The sequence below is a fragment of the Leptonychotes weddellii genome, chromosome 10 (assembly GCF_054177405.1).
Source record: "Leptonychotes weddellii isolate Sample4059 chromosome 10, ASM5417740v2, whole genome shotgun sequence".
Taxonomy (NCBI): Eukaryota; Metazoa; Chordata; class Mammalia; order Carnivora; family Phocidae; genus Leptonychotes; species Leptonychotes weddellii.
In genome coordinates this window covers 100,024,119-100,043,710 of record NC_138378.1, presented here as the reverse complement: position 1 = coordinate 100,043,710, position 19,592 = coordinate 100,024,119, and the positions used below count along the sequence as shown (strand labels likewise).

The window sequence follows — 19,592 nt, the reverse complement described above, 5'->3', positions numbered from 1 at the left end:
TAACAAGTCAGAAAACGACAGATGTTGGCAAGGATGTGGAGAAAGGGAAACCCTCCTACACTGCTGGTGGGGATGCAAACTGATGCAGCCACTCTGGAAGACAGTATGGAGGTTCCTCAAAAAGTTGAAAATAGAGCTACCCTACCACCCAGCAATTGCACTACTGAGTATTTACCACAAAGATACAAATGTAGTGATCCAAAGGGGCATCTGCACCCCAATGTTTAAAGCAGCAATGTCCACAATAGCCAAACTATGGAAAGAACCCAGATGTCCATCAGCAGATGAATGGATAAAGAAGTGGGGTGTGTGTGTGTGTGTGTGTGTGTGTGTGTGTGTATGCCATTTGCAACAAGGTGGATGGAACTAGAGGGTATTCTGCTAAGCAAAATAAGTCAGTCAGAGAAAGACAATTATGATCTCATATGCTGATTTTAAGAAACAAAACGGGATCCTAGAGGAAGGAAGGGGGGAAAACAAGATGAAATCAGAGGAGACAAACCATAAGAGACTCTTAATCATAGGAAACAAACTGAGGGCTGTTGGGTAGGGGAAGGGAGCAGGGGAGGGGGTAACTGGGTGATGGACATTAAGGAGGGCATGTGATGTAATGAGCACTACAAACGCAGGAAAAAACCTACATGTACAACTAATGAATCACTGACCTCTACCTTTGAAACCAATAATACATTATATGTTAACTGAATTTAAATGAAAAATACATTATACATTTTAAAAAATACAAAACAAAACAAAAAACCCTAACCGATCTCTAGCTCTCTACTCCACCTACCCCTCATAAGCCTCGGTAGGGTCACTCTAGCCTCTGCCTTCCCCTCTATAGAACGCAATGACAGCCGGGGAGAAGGCGGGAACAAGAGACTTTGCACGCACTTCCGCCCCCGCGACTCTCTCCGCCAATCGGCCTCTGATGCCCCACCCCTTCCGCTCTAGGGAAAAAACCAGCTCCCAGAGCGTCTTCCGGCGGGAGCTGTGCTGCTCCTTATCATGGTGAGTTGGCTGGGGTAATGAGGGTTTCTGTCGTAGATGATTCCTCTTATCGTCTTTCATCCCAAAGCGGCCTTCACATGCTTCAGCTGCCCAGAGGAGGGGTCCTCGGAGTCGTGCTCGGCTCCCCCCACTCCGCAGGAGAAGGGGCTGACGTCCGAAGCATTCCCCGCAAAGCTCTGATCCCCTCATTCTCCTTCACCCAGTTGGTTAGACCTCAGGATCCCGGCCCTGCTCCAGCCCGAGCTTTCAGTTCAGCGAGCTTATGACTTTCCCCTGCCGAGATTTACTTGATATAGAAATAAAAGTCTTTGCCGGCGTCAGCGTCTACAACCAGCGAAAGCTCTGAAAACAAGTTCACAGCAACAGCGACCGTAATTAGTAATGCTTACACCAGTGACAATACCGTTGGCGTTAATAAAGAGGGTTATGAGCAGGATATTGAGGTGAACGCCCCACTCTGCAACTTGGCTTTATGGAGTGCCAGATAGCCTGATACAGCAGCAACTTTAAGAAGGCCAGTGACTGGAGAAAGTCCAGGTGTTGGTAGAGCATCTTTCTTGTAAGTTTTTTCCTGCGTTTGTAGAGCCCAGTATACCTTACGGTTTGGGGGATGTGATGCTTAACCTAATTTTTTTTTTTTTTTAGAGAAATTAGTCTTTATGCTTCTAGAGATCAAATGTATAGCTCTCTGAATTTTATCAAAAGATAAGTTGATTGTAATTTCAGCGTCAAAAGAGGTATCATTTTATCAGAGAAATTAATGGATGTCTTATTGATAGCCTACATATGAGAAAAGGACCACGTTTCAGTGCCTAAGCCATTGTCACTCTAGTAAGTTTTTTCCTTGAGTGGATTTGATTAAGAAAAATGTCTTATGCATACTTCCTTTTCTTTTGTAAGTCTTCTGTAATCCCTCTTTTGCACACAGAAATTGGGTAAAAGTTTACTTTTGGGGGGCTGACCAAATAGCCTTCCAGCTACTTTCTTCAAAATACTCACCACTGTGTAGCCAGAATTAAATTTCTAAAATTGGACCATGCCACTCCCTTGCTCCCTTGCTTAATATCCCCCCCCCCCCCAGTAATCCTCAAGATAAAGTCCTGTTTGGCATGGCATACAAAGCTATCTTGTCAAGCTGCTGCTGCAACTGCTTTTTTTTTTTTTTTTTGGTCAAGCTTTATAGCCTCTTTTTTCACATACATACATTCATATTCCAGTCACAGTGAACAGCTTGCAGATGATGCTCTAAGGATTAGGCCTTTGCACCTAATTTGTATATGCTGTTCTGTCTGCTGGAATCAATCATCTCCTACCCCTCATCCTTATCAGTATAACCCTTACATGCCCTCTAGTCTCTTTCATGAGCCTTTCTGCTGTGTCTCAAGATCCTGTTAGGTGCCTCCTTTGTGCTCCTGTGATATCTTGGTGCTATTTACCAATAACATCTGTAGCCCTTACCAGACTATGTTAATATTGTTTATTTCCTTGTCTTTCTCACTTCCTAGACTGTAAGCTCTTTGAGAGCAGGACCTCTGTATTCACTCTGGTATACCCAGAGCCTTGTAACAGTTCCTGGCTCAGAGGAGGTTTTCAATAAATACCTGTTTTATAAAACACCAAATAAATAACTATGGCACTAAATTTTTATGCTTGAAACATTAGTAATACAGAAAAATAGTAGCATTTAAGGTTTATTTTAAAAGTTTTGGGGAAGAAAGGGTTTACGAGTCACTCTTATTTATTAAGGTGTTATATGCAAAGCACAATGCTATCTTAGAAAACATAAAGGAAATATAGCCCTTGTCTTTAGTGAAGTTACTAAAAAACTAACTTAAAATGCAAGATGACAAGGTAAAGGCTATCCTCTGGTTAATTACAAAAAAAAAAAGCAAGTGACATAAAGAACAGTATAATTTAGGAAGGTGTCACATAGGTCAGCCATGAAACAGTACTTTCTTCCTTAGTCCATTACTCTTTTTTTTAAGATTTTATTTATTTGACAGAGAAAGAGACAGCAAGAGAGGGAACACAAGCAGGGGGAGTGGGAGAGGGAGAAGCAGACTCCCCACCTAGCAGGGAGCCCGATGTGGGACTCGATCCCAGAACCCTGGGACCATGACCTGAGTCGAAGGCAGGTGCTTAACTGACTGAGCCACCCAGGCACCCCATTTCTCCATTACTCTTAATCTGCTATTCATTACTCTCATTCACATGAGGAAACAGAGGTCAAGTAATTTGTTAAGTATTACAGGGCTTTTAGAGCTTGGGTTAGACAAGTCTGGCCTTTTCACTCTAGAGTGGTATGATCATGAAATGAGGGGTACACCAGTTTAGTTGGAGTTGATTCCCTATCCAGAGCAAGAGATAAAACTGGAAAGAAACAGGCTAAGTATTTGAAAGCATTGAATTTCAGGTTGTAAAATTAGGAGTTTATCGTGATAGCAATGGAGGGCCAATATAATTTTGGAAAGAGTGACATGAACATTAGGATTTTTCTGGGTTTTTACTTCTTTTAACCAATATCAGAATGGCATCAGAAGTGGCCTTCTACCTTTTAGAAACCTTATTTTCTCAACCTGAAACTTAAAGTAAAATAATTTAAAGTGGGATGAAGTTAGAAGATATGCAGGGTTAACAGTATTAAGCAGAATTTATCTTTGGGACCAAATATCCCACACATAATTCATTAAGAATGGGGTATATTCATTAACTGACCATTCATTAGCATCTCAAGTGAAAATAGCATATTGTTCCTTTTCAGCTGAATTAGCTTAGCAAAGCCTTAGAGTTACACACACACACACACACACACACACACTGGTCTTTATTTGGATAGCAAAATTAGTAACACTTTTTTCTAATGCTTTGTTTTTATACTTTAAAGTATGTTTTACTTAAAATTTTTTTATTATGGAAATTTTCAAACACAGGAAAGTAGAATATAATATAATAAGCCCCCATGTAGCCATCACTTGGGCTCAACAATGATCAACATTCTGGTTTTAAATGCCAGATTTCTAGTGCTCAGCTTTATCTTCTGCCTTTTCTGAGTCTCAACCTAATGAAACTAATGACATGTCTGAGCTTTGAAGAAATGGGATATACCTTTTTTTATAACTACTGAGATGTTCCTACTAATTAGGAAAATCAGACCTGTGCTGGAGTTGGATCTGAAAGTTTTCCTCATTTGATATCTGTTAACACCCAGTTCCACTGCTTTCTGTGGAATTTCAGTGTTTAAGTCAAATTGGCCGGCGGTAGTGAGGTAGAAACGTTGTGTGGTTGTTATGGTGATTGTGGCCTTACTATCTAGGGAAGCATTTTGCTAAAATTAAAATCCAAATAAGTATATTAAGTGCATGGCACTTAGCAATCAAATTATTATATATGACCCACTGAAAATTGTGCAAGATTTTTTTTCCCTAGAAACAATACTTTGCTTTTGGAATAACAATTAAAATTCTTTTTTTCCCAGTTTATCTTCCCTCTCTAGGATCGTCTTTGTTTTTGTTTGTTGTTGAGTATTATATTCCCAAGATAGTAAAATTGATCAATTTTTCCCTTTACAGCTTCTTGGTTTTATATCCTATTATGAAAAGTCTTCTCCAACTCCAAGATTATAAAATTGTACATCCATAAATTTCTTCAAGTACTCTATAGTTTTATATTTTAATTTTAATATAGTAAAAAATTAGAGCAAGAAATATAGTAAGGATCCAACATTACCTTTTCCAAAAACCATTTATTGGATAACTCATATTTTCTCCTGCTGATGTTGGATACTGCCTTAATCATAAGCTAATTTCCCATATGTGCTTAAACTCTGTTTTATGCTAAGGTTTCCTATACTTGAGTGGCAAATTCCTCTCTAGTCTCCACTTAGGTTTCTTCTCCTGTTGGTAACCCCACTGTCATCCTTTCTCTGCTGGTCCCATACAGTGTACTAGCAAGGACTATAAAGACTAGCCAGAATGTCAGATACTTTGAATGCCTAAGAGAGAACCTTAGAGATTTTACTGTAATAGTAGTTTCCAAACTTTTCATATATAAAGCTTTTATTAAGTTAATTGTAATATTTTATTTCCAGTAGAGCTATCTGGCAAATGGTTTGTTTTTCTGGTTCAAAATTGCCTAAAATCCGTTGAAAAATAGAAGTGTGTAGTTTGGAGCTAAAATGCGTGGGTTTGGGGGCACCTAGGTGGCTCAGTCGGTTGGGTGTCTGCCTTTGGCTGGGGTCATGATCCCAGGGTCCTGGGATTGAGCCCCGCATCCGGCTCCCTGCTCAGCGGGGAGCCTGCTTCTCCCACTTCCTCTGCCGCTCCCCCAGCTTGTGCTCTCTCACTGTCACTCTCTCTCAACTAAATAAATAAATAAAATCTTTAAAAAAATAAAATGCCTGGGTTTGAATTTCTGCTCAGCCATTTGTTAGCATTGTGCCCTTGGACAATTTATTAAAAATTGTTTCCATCTCATAGATGATTGTGAGAATTAAATAGATAAATACTTGTAAAGTGTCTAGAATAATTGCTTGCCACATATTGAGCATTCAGGAAATGTTAGTGGTTGCTATTATATCACATCACAGGATATGAAAAAGATTAGATGCTTCAATGTTGATTTATTTTTTGTTTATTTTAAAGGGGACAATTCATCTCTTTAGAAAACCGCAAAGATCTTTTTTTGGCAAGTTATTACAGGAATTTAGACTTGTAGCAGCTGACCGAAGGGTAAGTTATCTTTATTAACTCTAATTTTAATCATTGTACAGACAACATTATGACACTGAAAAAGATAATTTTTAAGGCATATAGAAATTACTCGTGATCCCACCATACACTTTTTGTTTTTAAGTAAACTCTCGCCCAACATGGGGCTTGAATTCACGGTCCCGAGGTTAATAGTCACATGCTGTACCAACTGAGCCAGCCAGGTGCTCCACACCATACTGTTTTCATTTTTTTATGTTGGATAAGCAGGGGTTTTTTTGTTTTTTTTTTAAGTAATCTATGCCCAACATGGGGCTCAAACTCATTACGCCAACATCAAGTCACATGCTCTGCTGACAGTGAGCCAGGCACCCACCCCTGGCTAAGCAGAATTTCAATATAAAATTAAATTACTTTGTAATTTAATGTAAATTGTAATGTAAAAATCAGTTACTTTGGTACACAGTTGTTTTGCTTGGGAGGAAGCTAGGCTTTGGTTAAGGTTTTTATTCTAACGAGTTTTAAAGAAAAATTATTTTATGATTGCCTTTTGTTACTTTTTTTTACAAATTTAATGGATGCAGTTTAAAGCCATGTTTTCTCATTTTTAGTGTGAGGAAGGAAAAATAAGTTATGCTTTAAGGTCGTGAATTCAAGCTCCACTCATGTTGGGCGCAGAGCTTATATTTAAAAAAAAAGATAATTGGTACCTTTTTTGGTCACCAATATAGACCTAGTTATTGTTCTGTTTTCATTGTTCTCATTATTGTCTAAATTATACTCTAAGCTCCCTGAAGACAGTGACTATGTCTGTTTTGTTCACTTTTTAATAGAAGTACAAAATAAGCACCCAATAAATATGTGATGAATTTTAAATAAACCTAGCTTCAGTGGAACATAAGTGTACCTATGATATTGGCCATGTATTATGATACTAGACTAGAGGCTTCTGTTCTTTGTTTCTTATCACTGTATCTCCTGTTGCTAAAACCTTGGAATATAGTAAGAACTCAGTATTTGAAAATAGTATCATGTCCTGGATGTTAAAGAGCCAAGGGTAGGAAATTCATCTGCTACTTGTGTATCTAGTCCATTTAAGATGATCTCTTGCGTACAGATAGATAGAACTTTATAATGTTGGTAGAAAGCAACTACATTACAGACGTAAACAGGAAATTCTTGAACCATATGCTTTGTTGAAGCACAGTATACCGCAGAATAGGTAATAGGAACAAGACCAGTATAAGAACACCTGAGTTGTGCAGATACTCTCCATCATAATTTAAATCTTAAAAGATGTGCCTAGCTTCACCTCTCTTTACTACTACTCCTGTTTTGGTTCTTGGTAATTTCTTAGATCATGAGGAAGATCCCTACTTCTCAGTTCCTTACTTCCTTACCCCAAATAATCTTGTCCTGCATCCCTTCCAGCTATCTACTCCAGTGATCATACCACAGACATTATCATTTATAATAACTATATTTTCCCATTGTCTCAGTTTCACGCATTTCACTCATAGTCACCATCTCTTGTTATTCCAGTTCATTCCTTGTATTATCCCAATTCCAATAATTCTTCAATCTTACTAGGATCTCCAATCCATTGACATGCCATATTTTCACTATTTTTCTTCTCCCTTATCCTCATTTGCTTACTTATCCAATTTAGATTCTTTGGTCCATCATTACTGACTTCTCGCATATGTTTTCAGCTCCTCTGTGCCCTCCCTTCATCTGTCACTCTTCCTCTCATACTTCCCTGGCAAATCCTTAACATCATTAAGTCTACATTCCTGCTATTCTGTACCTGCACTCAAGCAACTGAATGTAGCCTGAGAGAAACACAAAACCATGGTGACTGGTCTCACTTTAAATTCAAGATCAAGTGTGCCATTAGTGCTGCCCATACTATATCTTTAGTTCATTCAGTTTTCCATTTTTCTAGATAGCTGTTTCGTGCCATAGTCTCTCACTTCTATCCTCAAACTTCCAAAACCTTCTTCATCCTCTCTCTGACCTGTTGATCTTGCTTCCTGTTTCACTGAAGGAAAAGAAGTAATCAGAAAACACTTCCACATCCTGTCATCTCCCAACATTCTGCCTTTCCTCCTGTTTCTATGAATGAACTCTCTGAACTTCTACTTGTTGCCTACTCAAAGACAAACTTCCTACAGTTGTTCCTTCCTGCATCATGAGCACATGCCACATCTTCCACTTTCAGCTACTGCCTCATTTCTCTGCTTCCTCATATAGCAAAACTACTTAAACTAATTGTCTTTACTCTCTGTTCACTTTCTTTTCTCCCTGTCTCCATTAAACACATACCAGTCTGGCTGTAGCCCCCACCAGTCCACTGGAGCAGCTTTAACAAAGTAACTGGTAAGCTCTGTGTTGCCAAAATCAATGGTCATCCTCATTTCCCATCTTACTTAACCTTCAAAAGCATTTGACAATGCTTAAAGCACTTTTTTCATTTGGACTCTGAAATATCACTCTTGGTTTTCCTCCTACTTACCTGGCCATTGTTCATCACTTTCCTCTCATCTTTCAGATCTCTAAGTTTCGGAGTGTCCCAGCACTTAGAGCTCCAGCCTCTGTTGTTTATGTTCATTACATCTAGGTGACACTTTAAGTACCTTATGTTGATGACCCAATATTTATATCTCAATCCATAACTTCTCCCCTACTTCTAGATTCCTATATATCATGGCCCTCTCAATATTTCCACTTGGATATCTAATAGGCATCTCAAATTTCATATGGTCAAACCTGAACTTTGATTTTCTGTCCCTTCCTCACTAAATGGCCACTCTGTTCTTCCAGTGCACAGGCCAGAAACCTTGGAGTCATTCTTCTCCCTCTCTTTCTCTCATTCCTCATCCATTTTGTAAGTAAATCTTGCTGCTCTATCTTCAGTGTAACACTCAGAATCTGACTCTTCTAACACTTTCTTACCAACTTCAAAGTCATCATTTCTCACTTGGATTACTGCAGTCACATTCTAAACGGTCTTCCTACTTCTATCCTTGCCCCTATGCAGTATATTCTTTTTTATTTTTATTTTTATTTTTATTTTTTTTAAAGATTTTATTTATTTATTTGACAGAGAGATACACAGTGAGAGAGGGAACACAAGCAGGGGGAGTGGGAGAGGGAGAAGCAGGCTCCCCGCGGAGCAGGGAGTCCGATGCGGGGCTCGATCCCAGGACCCTGGGACCATGACCTGAGCCAAAGGCAGACACTTAACGACTGAGCCACCCAGGCACCCCAACTATGCAGTATATTCTACATAGAGAAGCCAGAATGATCTTTTAATCTTTTTTTTTTAAGATTTTATTTATTTATTTGACAGAGAGATAGAGACAGCGAGAGGGAACATAAACAGGGGGAGTGGGAGAGGGAGAAGTAGGCTCCCCGCTGAGCAGGGAGCCAGATGCGGGACTTGAACCCAGGGTTCTGGGATCATGACCTGAGCCGAAGGGAGATGCTTAATGACTGAGCCACCCAGGCGCCCTGCCAGAATGATTTTTTAAAAATGAAAGTTAAGGGCGCCTGGGTGGCTCAGATGGTTGAGCGTCTGCCTTCGGCTCAGGTCATGATCCCAGCGTCCTGGGATCGAGTCCTGCATCGGGCTCCCTGCTCCTTGGGAGCCTGCTTCTCCCTCTGCCTCTCTCTCTGTCTCTCATGAATAAATAAATAAAATCTTTAAAAAAAAATAAAAAAAATAAAAATGAAAGTTAAGCCGCTTTCCATCTCATTTGGAATAAATCCCAATTCTTTTGCTGGCATACAAGACACTACTTGATGGAGCCCCAGACTTCCTCTCACCTCTCATCTGTCCGTCCTTGGCCAGGTCCTCTTCTATCTCAGGGCATTTGCACTGTGGTTCCCATTTTTTTCCCCAGATATCGGCATGCTTAGCACCTTTGCCTCTGTAAGATTTCTGGTCACATGTTACCTTACCAAGGGGGTCTTTTTGACCACCTTGTCTGGCAGAACACCCTTTCCACATTTCCCATTACCGTACTTTATTTTTCCTTTGTAGCACTTACCACCACCTGACCTTGTGTATTTGCTAATTGTCTGTCACCCCCGCTGGAATATAAGGTCCATATTTTGTTCACTGCTGTATCTCTAGTGCCTAGAAAAGTGTCTGTTACAAAATAGGTACTCAAAGGGGCGCCTGGGTGGCTCAGTTGGTTAAGCGACTGCCTTCAGCTCAGGTCATGATCCCAGGGTCCTGGGATCGAGTCCTGCATCGGGCTCCCTGCTCTGCGGGGAGCCTGCTTCCCCCTCTCCCACTCCCCCTGCTTGTGTTCCCTCTCTCACTGTGTCTCTCTCTGTCAAATAAATAAATAAAATCTTTAAAAAACAAAAAAAAACAAAATAGGTACTCAGGTATTTGTTGATGAATAGCTTGATTCGTCAGTAGAGCTGCAGAGAATGTCATTTTCAGATTACATGCCTTATCCTCCTTTTCTGACTGTTCTTGAATCCCTGTCCTGACTAGAGCCCATGTCCAGTCGTTTCATTAATATCCTCACTGTAAGAGTCCCTTGTCCCATTAACCTATCATATCAGCTCTCAGTCTCTGACATCCCTACCTCACCTGCTTCTCTGGTTTTGCTCCTGGGGGTAGAGGAAGTGGCAGAATGCTGTCTACCCTAAATTCATGATGGTCATTCTTGTTCTCCTCTGATGATTCAGAAGTATACTCACTAGAACTGCTGTTGTGCAAATTCTCCTCTGGATGTAAGTTCCAGTCCTATTCTACTACATCCCTTTATTTTAGAAAATGGCCTTGTTTCTTCTTTTCTAGAGATGTAGAGGTTGTTAGCTTTGTGCTGCTTCACTGTCACTTCTCTCTAGTTCACAGTTTTTCTGTCCCTTCAGTCATCTCTTGCCCTTCTCACCTTTCTCAGAGAAGGTGTTCTTCATCCTAAACCTACACTTTGCATCTGTGTTCTAAAGCCATCCTATCCCACACTTGACCTTTGCAATTATATCTGTTTGTTTAACACCTCCAGATAACTCCCTTTTCACTAATTTCTTTCACTTCTACTTTCACACAATTATAGGTCTCCCTTCCTTGTAGGGAGTGGAGTGGAACAAAAATTAAAAAGCACTTCACTTGACCTCTTCTTTTATTCTTAGAAAGCACTTTCTGCTTCTTCTGATGAAATCCTAGCTACTTTCAAGGCATATCTCAGGTCTGTGAACTTCTAACCCATGGTAATCTTTCCTTCTCTTGCAGTCCTATTTCATATGACTTATTTGGTAAATAAGTGAGTATAGACCTTTTTGGGGGGAGGGGAAGAATAACTTTATTTTGATATAATTTCAAACTTACGGAAAAGTCACAAGATTAGTGTAAGGAACTCCCCTAAGCCCTTTACTCACATTCACCAGTTGCTTTATATTTTGCCCCATATGCTATCGTTGTGTCTGTGTACATATTTATAGAGACAAAATGATATTAAAGTATATGCCTATTTTTCTCAACTGTTTGAGAGTTTATATGGCAGAATTTTTTTTTCTCTTGGAGAATGCCTCCTCTAGAACTGTTTTTTAGACTAATAAATAATAACTTGGTTGATGGTAATTTTCGTAGATGTAGGAAATGTGACACTGACTTTTTGAAGGAAGTTGTGCTTATTCCTTTGTAGAGTGGGAATTGCAGCAACTTGAACAGACCCAGTGAAGTTGATCAGCATTATCCAAATAAGAATGATTTTCTTTTTCACAGTCCTGGAAGATACTGCTCTTTGGTGCAATAAACTTAACATGTACTGGCTTCCTGCTTATGTGGTGCAGTTCCACTAACAGTATAGGTATGTCACCGTCCCTGTTTTTGTGGAGTTAATCATTAGTTGCACATTTATTGTTCTGGTTTTAAATAAAGATGTATCTTTCTTTATGTGGAATATATTATTCTGAAATATAACTCAAGATTTAAATAAGAGAAGCTATGTGAAAAGTGCCTTGTTGGGGCACCTGGGTGGCTCAGTCGTTAAGCGTCTGCCTTTGGCTCAGGTCGTGATCTCAGGGTCCTGGGATCAAGTCCTGCATCGGGCTCCCTGCTCCGCGGGCTTCTCCCTCTCCCACTCCCCCTGCTTGTGTTTCCTCTCTCGCTGTGTCTCTCTCTGTCAAATAAATTAATAAAATCTTTAAAAAAAAAAAAAGAAAAGTGCCTTGTAAACTGTAAAGTTTGGTTCAGTTGCTAAGCATTATCATTTTAAATTTTTTTTAAAAATAGCTTTAAATCTGTTTGAAAGACTGTGATTCCTTTTTATGTAGTAGATTAGCCCTTCAGTTACGCAGTCTCTAAGTAAGATTTTGAGATTTATGTTTCTTGGATTTTCCTTGAAAAGGGAAATCTATAATATTTTTCTTGTTTCTTGACATCTTTTAAATTTTTTAATTTTTTAATTTTTTATGTTATTTTTTTATTTTAGTTTTTGGAGAGAGAGAGAGAGTGCAAGTGGGAGGGGCAGAAGGAGAGGGAGAGAGAGAATCCCAAGTAGGCTCCATACTCAGTGCAGACCCTGACGTGGGGCTCCATCCTGACCGTGAGATCATGACCTGAGTGGAAATCAAGAGCCGGACACCCAACCGAGTCTTCCAGGTGCCCCGTTTCTTGACCTCTTACGTTTTTATGTATCATTCTTTTCATCCTGCTATTTAAAGACTATATTTAAAATAGTACTCAGATGACAGAAGAAAGCAGAAAAAAACGCCAAAATGATCGTAGCACTTTTGGGTATATGCTGCTTCCTTTGTCCTGATGGCAAAATCAGACTCTAGAGTAAGCTTTTGTACTTACCAACTTTTTTTTTTTTTTTTTTTTTTTTAATTAAGTAAGCTCCAATGCTGGGCTTGAACTCACAACCCTGAGATCGAGAGTCCCATGCTCTACCAATTGAGCCAGTCAGACACCTCTGTATTTATCACGTTTGGCTACATATATTAATCTAGATAATTGCCAACATGTAAGGTTAATTAGTGACTCAAGGTTTTTTTGGTAATGGATACTTCTGGTATGAACAATCTTGGTGATTAGCTACATTTCCAAACAGTGGATTCAGCAACATTTTAATCAGTTGTTTTGTTGTTTTGCAGCTTTAACTGCCTATACTTACTTGACCATTTTTGATCTTTTTAGGTAAGTTTTTTGTTTTTTGTTTTTTGTTTTATTTTATTATGTTATGTTAATCACCATACATCATTAGTTTTTTAGGTAAGTTTTAAAAAGTCTCTTTAGTGTTTTGAAACTAATAAGGAATTTCTTGCACTGAATTTGTTTTCTCTGCTTAAAGGAAAGTAATCTGTGAAATAAGTAAAATTATCAACACAGAACATATATACAAACAATAACTATTAGGAGATATACTGGAAGAAAATATCCCATTTATAGAGGAACAGAAAAAATAATACCCAGGCATTAGATCATATGCCTGGGGTACCTACCTGTAGTTGAGTTAGCTGTGGCCAGGGAGCGGTGTCTCATAAGAACGTACCAGTTCCTTCCGTAACCGTGTAGATGGGCATTAGTAACTAAGAAGTGAGCAATTGTGAGCTAGGGAAGCACCCTTTTGGCTCCCTGCTTCATGGGACCTTTGATATCGCCATGTAAGGACTGCAGAATACTTGATGTCTTCAAGATCCATGCCATAGGAGTATAAGTATGTCTTTTCATCAGGCATGTAACTAAATCTACTTGACTCATCTAAAACATAGAGTTACCACCTGGATTTCACGCAGTAGTAAGTTGTTTTAGAGTGAATCTCCACTGTACTTGGAAAATGAATGTAATTTTATCCCATCCAGAGTGTCGTTGCTATTAATATTTCGTTTAACTTTTAACAAAGATTAAAGTTTATCAGAGTTAAAATTTATTCTCTGTGGCTAAAATAAAATATATTACTTTATTATTACTATGTTATTTTTGCATGCTCACTTATGGAAACTATTTAGGGTGGATAACTTACTTGAGTAGAGAAAGTATGGGTGTAGGTTCAATTTACTGACTTGATGTATTGTGACTTTTTTCAGTTTCTCCACATGTTAAAACTCACATATTAGGATGCTCCTGATGATTAGATTATAGCTTATTAGAATAGTTTATTAATTTAGTCTGCAAACACATAACTTTCAGCAAACTTAGGAATTCTGAAAACTTAATTTCTTTTTGTGTGTTCCCCTCTTGCTCTAGTTCTAAAGCTAAATTTATTTTCCTTTTTACTTAGTTTAATGACATGTTTGATAAGTTACTGGGTAATGATGAGGAAACCTAGCCCTGTCTATTCATTTGGGTAAGTTCAAGTTATTTTATTTTCTGCTAACTTACTGCTATTAAAATGGTAGTTGTGGGGCGCCTGGGTGGCTCAGTCGTTAAGCGACTGCCTTCGGCTCAGGTCGTGATCCCAGAGTCCTGGGATCGAGCCCCGCATCGGGCTCCCTGCTCGGCGGGAAACCTGCTTCTCCCTCTCCCACTCCCCCTGCTTGTGTTCCCTCTCTCACTGTGTCTCTCTCTGTCAAATAAATAAATAAAATCTTAAAAAAAAAAAAAAAAAAACCATGCCCTTTAAAAAAAAAAAAATGGTAGTTGTTATCAGGCAGTAAAGAGGTAGCTAGAGTGTTTGTAGAGAATAAATGCTATCTGTGTAGTGGGATGGGGATCAAATATTGAAAGTAGATTTAAAAAGACATCTTCCAACAGGATTCTAGATAAGGAACATGTAAATCATATTAAAATAAAATGTTCATATTAAGTTCTTTGATATTTTGGTAATCCCTTAAATTTTAGTTAGAGAAAGTACAAAGGGTTTTCCTATAGGTGTGTCCTATAAATGTTAGAGTAAATGTGATATATTTGAACATTAATGTAGTGGTAGAGATGTATTTTTATCATAAGACTGGATTTGTGATAGCAATGGACTATCAAAGAATTTGAGATTCTGTTTCTATAGTTTTAGAAATTATTAAAAGTTGGGCGCCTGGGTGGCTCAGTTGGTTAAGCGACTGCCTTCGGCTCAGGTCATGATCCTGGAGTCCTGGGATCGAGTCCCGCATCAGGCTCCCTGCTCAGCAGGGAGTCTGCTTCTCCTTCTGACCCTCCCCCCTCTCATGCTCTCTGTCTATCTCATTCTCTCTCTCAAATAAATAAATAAAATCTTTAAAAAAAAAAAAAAAGAAATTATTAAAAGTTGAAAGTTGAAAGATAATCTTTTGTATTAGAGGTTTTTCTTAATGTATTAGAAAAAAATGAGTTCCTTTCGGATTCCAGGAAACAACTTGAAAGAAGAATTTCTTTTTAAGTTTGTGGGGGTTTTTACTATGATAAAGTGTACGTAACATAAAAGTTAACATTTTAACCATTTTCAAGTGTACAATTCAGTGGCATTAAGTACCTTTATATCTGTTGCCACTATCTATTTCCAGAAATATTTCCTCTTCCCAAAAAGAAACTCTGTACCCATTAAACAATAACTCCTTATTCCCCTATCTCTCAGCCCTTGGCAAGCGCCATTCTACTTTCTGTGTTTATGAATTTGCCTGTTCTGGGTACTCATATAAATGGAATCACACAATATTTATCGTTTTGAGTATGGCTTATTTTACTAATGTTTGCAGATTTCATCTGTGTTTGTAGCATATGTCAGAATTTCATTACTTCCTAAAGTTGAATAATTTTCTATTGCATGTATATATGACATTTTGTTTATTCTTCTGTTGATGGGCATTTGGTTTGTATCCACCTTTGGGCTATTGTGAGTAATGCTTTTATAAACATTGGTGTACAAGTATCTGTTTGAATCCCTGCTTTCAGCTCTTTTGGGTGTATACTGATCCCTGGATCATATTCTGTGATTCCATGTTTAACTTTTTGAGGAACCACCATACACAGTGGCAGCGCCATTTTCCATTCCCACCAGCATGCTCACCAACACTTGTCATTTTTCTTTTTTTAATTTTTAAAAATCCCAATATAGTTAACATATAGTGTTATATTAGTTTCAGGTGTGCAATGTAGTGACTCATAATTCTATACATTACTAAGTGCTCATCACAATAAGTGTACTCTTAATCCCCTTCACCTATTTCACCCATCCCCCCTACCCCACCTCCCCTCTGGTAACTACCAGTTTTTTCTCTGTAGTTAAGAGTCTGTTTTTTGGTTTGTCTCTTTTTTTTTCTTTGTTTTGTTTCTTAAATTCCACATATGAGTGAGATCACAGGATACTTGTCTTTCTCTGACTGACTTACTTCATTTAGCATTACAGCCTCTAGATCCATCTATGTTGTTGCAAATGGCAAGATTTAATTCTTTTTTATGGCTGAGTAATATTACACACACACACACACACACACACATTGTCTTTATCCATTCATCTGTTGATGGGCATTTGGGCTGCTTCCATATTTTGACTATTATAAATAATGCTGCAGTAGTCATAAGGGATGCATGTATCTTTTCAAATTAGTGTTTTTGTATTCTTTGAGTAAATACCCAGTAATGGGATTACTAGATCATATGGTAATTCTATTTTTAATTTTTTGAGGAACCTCCATACTGTTTTCCAGAGTGGCTGCACCAGTTTGCATTCCCACCAACAGTGAGAGGGTTCCTTTTTCTCCACATCCTCACCAATACTGGTTGTTTCTTGTATTTTTTATTTTAGCCATTCTGACAGGTGTTAGGTGATATCTTGTTGTGGTTTTGATTTGCATTGCCCTGATGATAAATGATGTTGAGCATCTTTTCATGTGTCTGTTGCCATCTGTATGTCTTCTTTGGAGAAATGTCTGTTCATGTCTTCTGCCCATTTTTAATTGGATTTTTTTTTTGGTGTTGAGTTGTATAAGTTCTTTGTATATTTTGGATACTAACCCCTTGTCAGGTATATCATTTGCAAGTATCTTCTCCCATTTAAAGAAGAATTTAACTTTGTAAAATAAACTTTTGGACCAAACTTAATCTTTTGAACAAAATCAGGTTTTTACTTGCTTAAACAAGGGGGCAAAGTAAACATGGAATCTTAATGCAAAGTGAAAATATTCATAAGTGTCACTGAGATTTGATAGACTATTACTATGATAATCGGTTATAAGGTACATATAAATACCAGTATATAGAAATCTGTGACTCTGAGTTAAAGCTTTTGGTTTTAAGTGACAAAAATCCAACTCAAGCTAGTATGGGGGAAAATGGGAACTTTTAAAATTAATGTAATCAAAATGTGGGAAGACTGAGGTAACTGGCATAGGGACTAGCAAACTCAGGACATTGTCTTTCTCTTATCTCTCAGGCCTGCTTTTCTCTGCATGTCCGGTTTAGTTTCTCAGACCACTTTTCCCCACCATCCTGGAATAACCCCTAGCAAGACCTTAACTGGAACCTTCTTACCTTCATCTTAGAGAAGGAAAGGCTTTTCCCCAACTCCAGTTAAGAAAATCATGAGAAAGAGGGGCGCCTGGGTGGCTCAGTCGGTTTAGCGTCTGCCTTTGGCTTGGGTCATGATCCTGGGGTCCTGGGATCCAGCCCCACATAGGGCTCCCTGCTGCAGGGAGCCTGCTTCTCCCTCTGCTGCTACCCCTGCTTGTGTGCTCACACTCTGTCCCAAATAAATAAATAAAATCTTAAAAAAAAAAAAAATCGTGAGAGAGAACTACTGATTGGTCTAGCTTGGGACAGGTATTAGTCTTTAGATCAAATACTGTGGCCAGGAGACAAGGTTAAACAAGGACTTGATAACTTCCATTTTGGCCAACTTAGAGTGAACAAGAAAGGAGGGAGCAATTAAACAATAAAATTAACATCTGAATATAATTTCAATCAGTCACATAGCTTGAAATATCTGTATTTACAGACTCCAGTTCTTTAGCCCTGAGATCTGTCTTGTTTCAGACTGCCTTCTGTACAGCGTCACATGGATATCTAATTGGTGTCTTAAATATTGGCTAGAATTCTTGTTTTCTTTCCCCAAAACCTATTCCTCTGCAGTTTTTCCCATCTCATTCCCCACATTTATCCATCAGCAGGTTACATCAGGGTAACCTACAAACACATCGAGAAATCTGCCCCTACCCCCATTTCTATCTTGACTACTAACATCCTAATCAAGCTACCTTCATTTTTTGCCTTAATCCAGCCTCCTAACTTGTCCCCATGCCTCTGCTCCTACCCCCTTATAGACCATTCTCCGGATAGCAGCCAGAGTGTTTTCCTTTTTAAATCCAAGTCATACTATCAGTCTCCTCCTTGAAACCACTCAGTTGTTTGCTATCATACTTAGAATAAAATCCTGAGTCCTTTCTCTAATTTACAAAATTCTTATATTAGCTGTTCTGTGCCTACTTGTCTTCAAGTTACCACTTTCATGCCCTCTATACCACACTTTCTTTCTGTAATTTGTATACAATTAATTTATTCCTGCCTTAGGTCCTTTGTACAAGCTGTTGTCTCTGTTTGAAATGTTCTTCACGTCATCTTTACAAGATACAGCACTCCATCTTGTTATTCCAATCCTAATATCACTAAATGCCGATGTCATCAAGTGACTGGGCCCAATCTAAAATAGATTCTAAAATGAATCCTAATTAGCCTCTTGTCACATCAGATTACTATAATTCTCTGTATAGAACTTACCAGAACTTATAAATCGTTACTCTGTCTCCCCCTTTAAAATATAAATTCCATGGCAGCAGGGACTATAATCTTGTTCTATCTTATATCCTTGTACAGTGTGGTGAATTTTAATAAATGAATATACCTGTATAACTACTATCTGGATCATGATATAAAACACTACAAGTCCCCCCAAAAAGCCTCCCTTTGTTTTGAGTCAGAGTCAAAACCCAACAAAAGTAATCAGTGTTCTGACCACTATTCCTTGCAGATTATTGTTGCCTGTTTTTGAAGGCACATAAATGGGATTCCAGTATATATGCTCCTATAGCAGTAGTTCACTCATATTGTATTTTATAAATATACCATAATTTCTTTTTATGTTCAACTATTGAAGGGCATTTAGATGATTTTCAGCTTTTAGCTCTTATAAATAAAACTAGTTCCAAATATTCTTGTACACATGTCTTTTGGTGTACATGTGTATCCCTTTATGTAGGATACATATTTTTGAGTGAAGTTACTCAGTCATAGGATTTGCATATGTTCATTGTTAGAAGATAAGATAATACCAGTTTTCTAGAGTGATTTTACCAGTTTACTCTCCCACTGTCAATGTATGAGAGTTCTGATTGTTTCATGCTTGTACCAACAGTTGATACTGCCTTTTTTTTTTAAGCCCTTCTGGGGTATGTAGTTGTCTTGTGGTTTTAAATTATTTTCCTGATGACTAGTTGAACACTTTTTCATACTTTTATTTACTTTTTCATATGTTTCTTAATCGTTCAGATTATCTCTTTTGTGAAATACTTGTTAAAGTGTTTTACCCATTTTTAAATGGGTTACCTTTTTTCTTTTGTTATTGCTCTGTAAGAGTTCTTTATATATAAATATCTTTTCCCACAAATGAAAGTTTTTAATTTGAATGATAAATTCAGTTTATCAGTCTTTTATGGTTAGTCCTTTTTGTGTACTTGTCAGGAAATCTTGGCCCCTCCTAGGTCATAAAGATATCCTGGTATTAGCTAGAGGTCTTGTTGTTTGATTTTTCACATTTAAGACCTACAGTCAAACTGGAATTCATTTTTGTGTATGGGTTGAGGTAGAGGTCAAAGCACATTTGTTTCTCTCTAGTTGTTCAATTGATAAAACATATATTGGAAAAAAATTAACCCTTTTTCTACTGCTTTTTATGTCTCTACCTTTTTCGTAAATTAGGTGATTATGAACGTGTAATTCTATTTCTG

The 19,592-nt window shown here is 38.1% G+C and overlaps 1 protein-coding gene across 4 annotated transcripts in view; it reads left to right on the top strand.

Moving 5' to 3' along the window:
- Positions 1 to 921: 921 nt before the first annotated feature.
- LOC102733642 (zinc transporter 6) overlaps positions 922 to 19,592 on the top strand; it is a 31,145-nt gene continuing 12,474 nt past the window's right edge. For 3 of the 4 annotated variants that reach the window (XM_081796962.1, XM_081796963.1, XM_081796964.1), the window contains exons 1-5: positions 922 to 1,011; positions 5,652 to 5,738; positions 11,464 to 11,548; positions 12,837 to 12,879; positions 13,964 to 14,029. In XM_081796962.1, coding sequence (XP_081653088.1) covers positions 1,009 to 1,011; positions 5,652 to 5,738; positions 11,464 to 11,548; positions 12,837 to 12,879; positions 13,964 to 14,029 — 284 coding nt within the window. In that variant the 5' untranslated portion in view covers positions 922 to 1,008. Of the gene's footprint in view, positions 1,012 to 1,054; positions 1,571 to 5,651; positions 5,739 to 11,463; positions 11,549 to 12,836; positions 12,880 to 13,963; positions 14,030 to 19,592 lie in introns of those variants that run through there. The other variant, XM_081796965.1, reaches the window with a different exon arrangement.